Genomic DNA, 11033 nt, shown 5'->3' with positions numbered 1-11033 from the left:
TGTGACATATATCACTGTTGTCACCCAAACCTCTTCGGATTTTATTTTTAATCACATCTATTCAGTTTTTTCATGCAGAAAAGCATAAGGAAAAAAACTGTCCATGACCCCATTCTTAGAGAACCCTCTTGACATTCAGAAGTAAATGTAGTATGTTTACATGACTTAAAATTTCAATCAGTACAGATGGGAGCAAAATGAAAAACCAAAGTCTTCCTTAGTTTTGTTATGAAATTTCAGATTCTCTCTACCTGGGGACAACTCCAGGTATGTCCCTAAGAAGATACGAGATTTAAGTAGAAAAGAACAAATGTCAAGAGAAACCTAGAGAGTGGCAAGGGTGAACACACACAGCATAACACTCCTTGTAAAAACAAAACAAAACAAAAAAAAACCCTCCTGGATCCTAACAGAAGGTGGCAAAAGAACTGTAAATGTTGGAAAGTGACGAAAAGAACTGTAAATGTTGGAAAGTGACGACCCGTTAGAAAGTCAGAAGAGGCAGGACAGCTTGATGCACACATTTGAAGTTATAGTCAAGACTGCAAAGAAAGATTCCACCCTGCTTTTCAGGACTGGTGGACAACAGACGAACAAGAAAGCAGGAATATGATTCCACTCATGAATGTGTACAAAATGTAAATCGCAGAGACTATGGGTTGGCTGACCATATCAAAATAAACTAAATGCATAACTTTTATATGACCGGTTTCCTTAAACAATTTTGTAACACTTGTATAAAAAACTTAATAGCTTTAAAAAAAAGTTGATGTTTATTTTTTTGAGAGACAGAGAGAGAGAGAGAGAATGAGTAGGGGAGGGGCAGAGAGAGAGGAAGACACAGAATCTGAAGCAGACTCCAGGCTCTGAGCTGTCAGCACAGAGCCCGATGCGGGGCTCAAACTCACAAACCACGAGATCATGACCTGAGCCAAAGTCAGATGCTTAACCGACTGAGCCAGCCAGGTGTCCCAAAAAATTTAATAGCTTTGAGTAACCTCTAAGATATTCTTCTGTTGATGAGTTTCATGAAAAATCCTGGCCAGACTTTCCTCTTATGACATGTTTGTAAGTCAAAACTAGGATCCATCTCTTCCTAGCATTGAGTAATGAATGATGATGTGACAGTGTGTGTCTTGACAACTCATTTGAAAAGGTCACAATTATATTTCATCTCTGGTGACGCTTTCCTTCTACAGGCCATGAAAGTCACAATACCTTCTAGAGCTGTGCAATCACCATGGGAGTATGACTTCTCTATTTCTAATGGTGTCATAGACACGACAGCCCTGGACTTCTCAGCATTCAAGGAACATTTTAATTTATCCTGGGGAAGTATTTTTTCTCTCTTGGAACACATCAAGAAGTTTCTCAGGGACTATGCAATACCAGAAGTTAAAATAAAAGGAAACAATTTGGTAGCCTTCCTTCCAGAGTTTGAGCTGAAGAATAAACTTACCAGATATGACTTTCTTTCACTGGTAGAGAACCCAGTTCACATCCAAATGATGTTAAATCTTCCGGGCCAAAGGTACAAGGGCCAAGATGGAAAGTCAGAGGCTGCCATCAAGATCCAAGCCACATGGAAATGCTTCAAAGCGAGACAAATTTTCTTCATTTATCGCCAGCAGAAGTGGGCTTCAGGTGTGATTGCCATCGCGTGGCTCTTACATTGCCATAAGACCCGAGTGAAGAAGATCCTGCAGGAATCACGTGAAAGACACCTGGAGAATTTCCGTATTCGAGCCAAGGTACACAAGGCTGCCAGCTGTTAAAGCAGACCTCTTTTTCTAAACATTTCTTGCTTGAGCGATTGCAGTAAGTTGTCTCTTCATCTTCCCTTTCTCTCTCCAACTACCCTCCCCCTCAGCCTCTCTCTCTCCCCTTCCGCTCCTCCCCGTGTATGATGCACAAACCCTACGTGTGTTTGTACATCATATTTTAGCCCTAACCAGGAATCTGGCTTTTGCACCTGTAAAATCTATTGCAATTTTTTCTATAGAAAAAAAGTCCCTTCACTTTGACTATGGTAGTTCTGTCAGAAAATCAATGTTTTAACTGCACTACCTTTTCTCCCTATATATACCTTCTGGAACTTTAATTTGCTAGGAAAAAAAAAAAATCCTCTCTTGTCTACATTGCTGTCACCACTTTGTCAGAAAGTATTTAAGTTTGCAGACAGCCTTTTAATTAGTGCTCACAATTTCATTTATGTTTGCTTTCTCTTTTTTTCATTCATATTCTGTTAATTAAGTGAGCTGCCTCTAATCTTCCCCTGCCAGTAGCATCATGTAGCCACCTAATTAAATTAATTGGGGAAGATGTTTTAAGTATGTAATTAAATCAATTAATATAATTTATGCCTGGCTTAACTGTACAGTGGAAAAACAGCTGAAGTTTGACTAGATGAATCCACTACAGCTTCCTGTCACTGATCAATGCTCTTCTTGATTTTTAGCATCTGGCAGCCAACTGGAATCGCATCAGGACCTCCAGGAGGACTATTATCCATATCCCATCATTAGGTATAACACTTTTGCCTGCAAATCTATCAGCAACCTCTATTACCCACCACATTATGGCTCCTTGATTGAGTTCAAGGAAGGCCCCTTGTTTTATTCAAATTGGTCTCGGCAGGAAAATGTTCTCGACATGATGAGAGTAATAACACAGGGCCCTCGCTCGAAACGGCGTTTAATTTGGGGATTAAGCAAATAAAGTCATTATGTGGGGGCTGCTATTCAGTGGAGAGGTGATTTGCTGTAATTCGCTTTCATCTGTATGAAATGAACTAAAAAGTTGTATTTTTTCCCCCTGAAATAACAGATAATGTTTTCGATCTTCTTTAATGATAGAAGAACACAGGCTTGCGTGTGTTGTTGCTGTTACGCCAATAAGCCAGGATATTGCTTGTACACTGTTTTTAATCAAATGTGCAGTCAAAATGATAAGCTACATTCTCTGAAATTATTTAGTTCTAATTACGAGCAGATGGGATGCTTTATTTGCACCTAGGGCGCCTGAGCAAAAGGAAATGCTGTGTGAACAAGAATAATTAAGAAGTTGAATAGTGTTTTTTGCGCTTAAATAATCTGCAGTTTCATGTTAATTAGCACTAATGTAATTATTTAATTACATTTATGAATTGGGGAACTTAAAAGCTGTTGTCTGCAACACAGTGGTAAGATAGGTATGCCAAAACGACATTGGGAATCTCAGAAATCTGCACGGGAAGTTCCTTTAAAACATGAGCTGCTGTCAAAAGGTGTGGGGTGGTCTGCCTCCTTATTTTTGTTTTGTCTTGCTTTTTAACCTACCTGGTGTGTTAAAAATTTCCTGGGTGAGGCCAAATGTCCTAAGCGGACTTGGGAGTTTTGACAAACAGCAAAACTCATCACATCTGCATCTTATGTACGACTGGCTCTTTGTTAAGGCCTTTTAAGTAGAGCGATGCATTAAGTGATCTATTGTAGTAGAATTCTAGGTTGTAATTTATTTGTGCTCCTGTGTGAGTATATGTGTTTGTGTACCTATGTACAGTATAGAGCACTTAACACATTTTAACAGTAATACAAAAAGCAAAAATATTTTTTAATTATTATATAAATATAATTATCTTTTAACTTAGTGAGATATTAGTAGTAATAAAGTAATGCAAACTTTCCTAGAATCTAGAGTACTTACATCTAAGTACTCCCAGAAAAGTTAAGAAGGTACTTCAGTTGCACAGTCTTTTAGTTTGGGTTTTTTTATGGCTCACAGAAGAAATTAGTTCCTCCTCAGGATCTAAGTGAGGTAAAACAGATCTGAATTTCATTCCAACTTGGGCTTTCATTTTGGTGGGACTAGTTTTGCACACAAAATTAGTCCACACTCAGAAATTGCACTTGTAACTGATTACAACCAGAGAGGCTAATTGCAGACACAATTAACAGACTTGAGTCCTTGGAATAAGGTGCAAGAGCCTTTCGCTTCTGCAATTGTGGACCTGACCTGATATTACGTGGGAAATTTTGTTGTGTTTTCTGTTTTATTCAAAACCAGAAATACGGGCACATGGATGGCTCAGCTGGTTGAGCATCTGATTCCTGCTTTCTGTTCAGGTCATGATCTCATGGTTTGTGGGACCAAGCCCCACATGGGGCTCTGTGCTGACAGCACACAGCCTGCTTAGGATTCTCTGTCTCCTTCTCTCTGTGCCCTCCCCAGCTCGCACACATGTGGTCTCCCTCTCTCTCTCTCTCAAAATAAATAAATACACTTTAAAAAACCCCCGAGAAATAGAACAAGCCCCCTACTTTGCAATGTTGACAGCATGAAGGTATTACAGTCACGATTTCCACAAACTCCTTCCCTCCACCTCTGACCCTTCAAACCCCCGATGCAATCAGCCCTGCAGAGAAGTCTGATAGAAAAGAGCCTCATCCAAAGAGGTAAAATTTTGAAAATAATGAGCAATAATCTAAACTGGGTAATAAAAAATAATTTTAAATGAAAACATTTTAAAACTCCAAAAGGGTTTGCTGCATATAGATTAGGTAGAAAATAACTTAGTCAAAAACTTGAATTGCATTATTTTAGATATGATATTAAAACTAGCTTTCAGGGTGCCTGAAACTACAGTGACTTCAGCTCAGGTCATGATCTCCCAATTTGTGGGTTCGAGCCCCGTGTCAGGCTCTGTGCTGACAGCTCAGAGCCTGGAGCTGCTTCAGATTCTGTGTCTCCCTCTCTCTTTGCCCCTCCCCTGCTCACGCTCTGTCTCTTTCTCTCTCAAAAATAAATAAATGTAAAAAAAATAAAATAAAAACTAGTTTTCTTCTAGAAGACATATTCTCAGTTTAAATAAACACATAATAAATCTGAAAGTCTTTGCTATTATAGTAATTTTTGTTTGTTAACAACATAACCCATTTTTTAAAACTTTTTTTTGAATGTTTTTATTTATTTTTGAGAGAGAGAGAGACAGAGACAGAGCATGGAAGGGGTGGGAGGGGACAGAGAGAGAGGGAGACACAGAATCCGAAGCAGACTCCATGAGCTGTCAGCACAGAGCCCAATATGGGGCTTGAACTCATGAGCCGCGAGATCATGACCTGAGCTGAAGCACCAAACAGAATAACCCATTTTAAAGTTTATTTATTGGGGCTCCTTGGTGGCTGAGTCGATTAAGCATCCAGCTTTCAGCTCAGGGCATGATCTTGCAGTTGGTGAGTTCAAGCCCTGCATCAGACTCTGTGCTGGCAGCTCAGAGCCTGGAGCCTGCTTCAGATTCTGTGTCTCCCTCTCTCTCTGCCCCTCCCCATACGTGCTTTCTCTCTCTCTGTCTCTCAAAAATAAATAAAATGTCAAAAAATAGAATAATGTTTATTTATTTATTTTTGAAAGACAGAGTGCAAGCAGGGGAGGGGCAGAGAGAGAGGGAGGGAGATACCCAAGCAGGCTCCATGCTGTCAGCATAGAGCCCAATGTGGGGCCCGAGTCCACGAACCATGAGACCATGACCTGAGCCGAAATCAAGAGTCCAATGCTTAGCCGGCTGAGCCATCCAGGCGCCCCAATAGCCCATTTTTTTAAAAAATGCTAATCATGCATCTTCTGAGAGATAAGAACAATCACGTATATTTTTTTCAACTAAGCATTTAAAAAGCCCAATCACACACTTTCACATGAGAAGAATACTTGGGCTCTGATCAAATAGTATTTGTTTCTACATTTAATGCTTTAGGTTTTATAAAATGACCTGTGGCTATTAAATTAAGTTTAAATAACGTTAACCTGTCACTTTGAACTTATTCCACAGATGTTTCTTCTTTCTTTAGAAGGTTTAGAATGATTATGGTGTACCTTTTTGTGAACCCCACTTTCCCTGTGAATACTTGAAGATTTTAGCTAGTTGCAACATGGCCACTTTGTCTCCTGCTCCAAGGACTTACCTATACAGTTCATGAAAACAAAAGTAAATAAAAGTGAAGACCATTTTTCTCTAAACACATGCCCCTCTACCAAATCTATTCAATGTAGTAATTTTGTTTTCAGAGGTGGGAGGGAATCACTAGTCAAAATCAGTTGGTAGGCATATAAGATTCAGGTAGGCATTTAATACAAGTTACAGCCTTGTCCCCTTTTGCTCTTTCCATAGGAAATGTGCAATCAATTCTGGTGTAGTGTTAGCCCTAGAAATAATTGCACCGTGTTGCTAGCCACTTGGGGTTGCGCTAACTTGTTTGAACCCTCAAAATTAAATATTAGTAGCTGATAACTGTACAGTACATTGCAGTTATAAGTATTTGGTTGTTTAGGCAGTTTTGCACCCACAAGAATAATTGCATTCTCCAAACCAATGATCACACGAAGGCTGGCCTTTCAGTAATGTTTTTGACCACAAAATATTTATCAAGTATTTTCAAGTCTGTGACTTGATAATATGAACATTAAGATAATCACATATTGCAGAATAACCCCTTTGAAAGGAGAAGCTAAGAAATTTGATTGAGGGGTGCTTAGCAGTCTCAGTTGGAAGAATATGCAACTCTTGATCTCGGACTCATGAGTTCGAGGCCCACATTGGGTGTAGAGATTACTTAAAAATAAAATCTTTAAAAATAAGTAAATAAATAGGGGCACCTGGGTGGCTCAGTCGGTTAAGCATCCGACTCTTGATTTCGGCTCAGATCATGATCTCGTGGTGGTGACATGAAGCCCTGAGTTGGGCATGGAGCCTGCTCAAGATTCTGTCTCTCCCTGTCACTCCGTCCCTCTCCCTCTCGCATTCAGTCTCTCTTTCTCTCTCTCAAATAAATAAATAAATAAATAAATAAATAATCTTAAATAAATACATAAATAATAAAACTTAATTGACTGTTCTATACTTTGAGTAGTATTCCTATATGTAACAAAAAGTTTTAGCTATTTTTAACAGACAGGAGAGGTGGGATGCTGTTGGTTAACTGTCCGAAGAAACTGATCAGCCTTGTAATTTCCTAAGATGATAAAAAAAAAAAAAAAACACAACACCTCAGTCTTTCCATAGTATATAGGCTAATCTCTTAATTGGATATTAGATATTTTCATCATTTTTATTAATGAAATACAATAATATAACAAAATAATCTACTATGGTTTATAGCAGGAATAGAATACTAGGGTCTATTTTAAGCAAAATCTATCTGTCAAATGAGAAAGAACTGCAACAAAGAATCCTAATTCCTCTAGAAAAATCAGAGATCTAAATAAAACCTACAAACTAATTCTGCTTCCAGTTTCTTTGGCTGAGTTACTTCCTCCACTTTTAATTTAACCCCTGTGCTCCTTTATTACAGTGTATCATTTGGTGCCACACTTAAACTCAGTGGCATTTTAAAATCTATTGACATTAAATGAGATGTGCCACGTATGCAGCTCTGATGCCGTGAGCAGGTATGAGGCACCTCCAGCCAAGTAAACCCCCCTGTGATGATTTTCCTCTCTCACTTCTCTCCCTCCTTTGAAAGAAAAATAGGGAATTATTGAGGTGGGATTTTTCTCTTTTCTCTGTGTAATCTTTTATTTCATCGCCAAGTGATTTAATGGCTAAAAGGAATCTATATAGTTCAGCTTCGTTTTTTCCTCTCTGTGAATCACTTCAGCAATGTATCCTTGGAGCAAACACAATTTGTGGTCTCCGAGATACTCCCCTTCCATAAAGTTGTGGATTCTGTTTTTGTGAGTCTCGTGAAAAAACAACATCTTTCTGCTGATCTGCACTGTCATGGAAGCCTAAAAGATAGAACTTACTTTTGTGTACAACTGACCCTACCCCAAATTGTCATGAGACAGTAGATCCCTAACTCCACTCCCTTCTATCGAAAGATAAGAACTAGGGGTCGCTTCCTTTTGTGAACAGGGGCAGGGTAGAGGACCACAGCTAAGAGCATTATAGCTGAAATCACATTTTTACTATGCCTCCAAGCACACTGGCGTCCTTTTAGTTTCTTGAGGGTTTTTTTTTTTTTTGAGTGGACACCTCAAAGACATGATAGGCTCTGCTCCTTTCACCTCAGGGCTAGGAAATTAGGACTTTCAATCAAATCTTCATGGTCTTCAATGTATACTTTGGCAGGTAGTTATGGGAACCACAGTTCAGCTATGGTATTGCTACAGTTGGTGCTTGACACAGATGTCCTGCCGAGATCTCCCAGAAAACAGTTCCCCAAAATACACACAGCGTTTGAGATCAGGAACAAAGTACACTTCGACTTTCAAAATTCCTTTACAGCCTGAATTAAAATGAAAACACATTGTATTCATCCAACTAATCCAAATCAACACTCATTCATTGGTTGGACCAGAGTTGGCCCCATGACCCTGTAATATTAAATCACACAGTTGGCCTTGAGCTATCTGATGTTGTACCGTGAAGTACAGAAACAGCATTGAACTGAGTGTCAGTCAGTAACACTGGCTCATGAGCTTTTCGTGAAATGGAGTACTATTAGGATATGCTCTGAAAAGGGTCTTGTATATACTAAGATAAAACTATACTCTTTGCCATTGCCTTCATTCTCATGAAAAAAATATTAAAATGTTTGCTCAGCAGCCCTCAAACTTACACTCGTAACAACTATTGAGAGCCCTAAAAAGCACTGGTTACGTAGGTTATATGCATCAATACCACACTAGAAACCAAGACTGAGAATATTTAAAAATATTTAATTTACTTTCAAGTAACAATAAGAAATCCATCACCAATGTAACCTAAATAACATAATTTTGTTAAACAAAGCCTTTATTTTCCCAAACAAAAAAACTCAATGAGAAGAGTTGCACTAGTTAACAAGTTTGCAAATCTCTTAATAGAACATAGTTGGATTCTCATATCTATTTCTGTATTCATCTGTTGCCATATGTTGTTTTGACTGAAGCATATGAAGAAAATCTGGCCCTACGCAGATAAGTATTTGGAAAAGGGAAGACTATTTTATATGTTTTATAGCCTTTTCAGATAATTGTGTATATTCTGCTTTGATTTTATACCAAAACTCAACAGTGAATGGTAATTTTTATGTGAGTTACAATGTGGAATTTGAAATTGTGTCAATACTTTTTTTGTATTTTGTGAGAGGACAAGACTGAACAAGGTAACCATCATCTCAGTATTATTTGGAAAATAGTTTTGACCTTCCAGAACCACTGAAAGGGTCTCAAGACCTTCCATGGTCTCTAGACCAGGCTTTGGACATCACTGGCATTAGCTGCATGCAATGCTGGCCCTCCACTGATAAAGCCGTTGATAAAAAGCTCGAACAAGAGAAAGTCTTCACTCTTTTAAACAGGAGACTTTCAGAACCACACAGAATCCATATGGCCAGGTTAGTTTGAGAATGTTTTCGACACTCAACAAATATTTAAGCACCTCCTATGTTTTCTATGTCACCATCACAAAATTACCTAATCCCCCTTAGCGGTCCCCCCAAGACAATGCTCAGTTTTATTTTCATCAATCTGGCACTGGATATACTACATACATATAAATAACCAGCTAGGCTCTCACTGCACGTTAATCTCTTATCTCAGTAGCTTGCGCTCTCACACTTGCACAAGTAATTAAAACCTGGGTATAACCATAATGTCTAGATCACATTTCTCTGGATGACTGCAGTATGCTAATGGATAATTGATTGTGACATATGTCACATGTTCCCTGAAATGTTTACAGTTACACTACCAAAGCTGGATGTTAACTTTTCTTTATGAATTGGAGTAATTCAGGTTTACCTCTATAACAATGTCATTTTTGCTCAGCTCGCATCCAAGTATGCTTTCCTGAATGGAAGAGAAAGGGATGGAGTTATCGCTATTGCTGTTGTCACCTGATGTATGCCTGTAGGAGTGTGTGATGCATGTGAACATCACAGAGCACGTGTTTCAAAATGGGGAAAAGATTGAGAACTTCTGCTCCAGTCCATCAAATTGAGGCATGGCTGACTACCATCTCAGGCCAGGGTGATTAGATAAATGACGACTTGGTAACTAGAAGTCCATTGCTAACCCCTTCTCTGCCTCGGGGACCCTGGAAGGAATATGACTTGGAGACAAAAGGAACTAGGAGTCAACCACAGGGTAATAAGCAGGCTGTTCGAGAGTATGTGCTCTAATGCAACAGTAGAGGCCTGTCACAGAGGCACACACCGGTCCCAAGGAGGCACAGTCACTGAGCACAGCCTCACTCATGGGTTTCTGTGGTTTCTGTGGAAGAAAGGCCAACTCCAGCAGAGCCAGTTCCCTGGGTGCAAAGAGGCCATTAGCATCATCTGATAGGAGTTTGTGCGGGAGTGGGGATAGGGAAGGGAGAGGAGATGAACGAAGGGGTGAAGGTGGAGGGCTGATGGCCAGGAACCACTGATGAGTGTCCTTGGCTCAATAGACCAAAAGTAGTCGGGTAACTTCAAAGAGGTGTCTCTCAGGTATCCTCCTCTGGAGTGAAGCAGAGGCATAACATTTTGAGAAATGACGGAACACTCTGTCAAAGAGGATGGCCATAAGGAAGGAGGCTGGGTCCCTCTCTAAAGTGATAAGGAAGAGAGAGTTCCCCGTTATGCCAGTGCTGTTGCCTCCTGCGATGATGAGGACCCAGAAAAGGCTAGAGGTCCCACTCACCATTCTCTGATCTCCCCCAAATTCTCCAGATCAGAGAACCCATTTTATAAAAGTTGAAAGGGAGGCAACGTATTCATTTCCTGTCACTCTCTAACAAGTTCCCACAAGCTAAGTGGCTTAAACAATAAAAAAGTATTCCCTTAAAGTAATAATTCTTTGTTCAGAAGTCTGAGAGGGGCTAAATCAAGGTGTTGGTAGGATGTGTTCCATTCTAGAGGCTCTATGGGAGAATCTGTTTCCTTCCCCTTTCCAGCTTCTAGAAGCTACCCACAAAGGAGTGAGTGAAGAGAGCCGTTGGCCTCCTTCCGTCTTTAACACCAGCAACAAGCATCTCTCTGTGCCTTTCTTCTATGGTCACACCTTCTCTGACTCTCTCCTCTCCTGTTTCCCTCTTC

At 39.7% G+C, this 11033-nt stretch overlaps 1 protein-coding gene and 1 long non-coding RNA gene across 11 annotated transcripts in view; one reads left to right on the top strand and one right to left on the bottom strand.

Annotated features, from left to right (window-relative positions):
- The window catches only part of LOC125168336 (uncharacterized), a 129824-nt gene that overhangs the window by 7475 nt on the left and 111316 nt on the right, over window positions 1-11033 (bottom strand). For 4 of the 5 annotated variants that reach the window (XR_007153094.1, XR_007153092.1, XR_007153093.1 and 1 more), the window contains one exon: window positions 1460-1700. The exons of the other annotated variant lie outside the window; for it this stretch is intronic. This is a non-coding gene — a long non-coding RNA (uncharacterized LOC125168336). The remainder of the gene's footprint in view (window positions 1-1459; window positions 1701-11033) is intronic. 5 annotated transcript variants of the gene reach the window in all.
- The window catches only part of IQCH (IQ motif containing H), a 211502-nt gene that overhangs the window by 109439 nt on the left and 91030 nt on the right, over window positions 1-11033 (top strand). For all 6 annotated transcript variants that reach the window (XM_047863380.1, XM_047863381.1, XM_047863379.1 and 3 more), the window contains 2 exons: window positions 1200-1751; window positions 2459-2525. In XM_047863380.1, coding sequence (XP_047719336.1) covers window positions 1200-1751; window positions 2459-2525 — 619 coding nt within the window. The remainder of the gene's footprint in view (window positions 1-1199; window positions 1752-2458; window positions 2526-11033) is intronic.

The sequence above is a fragment of the Prionailurus viverrinus genome, chromosome B3, assembly GCF_022837055.1.
Source record: "Prionailurus viverrinus isolate Anna chromosome B3, UM_Priviv_1.0, whole genome shotgun sequence".
In the NCBI taxonomy this organism is placed as follows: domain Eukaryota; kingdom Metazoa; phylum Chordata; class Mammalia; order Carnivora; family Felidae; genus Prionailurus; species Prionailurus viverrinus.
Note: the sequence above shows the minus strand (reverse complement) of the source record. Positions and strands in the feature narration are given on the sequence as shown.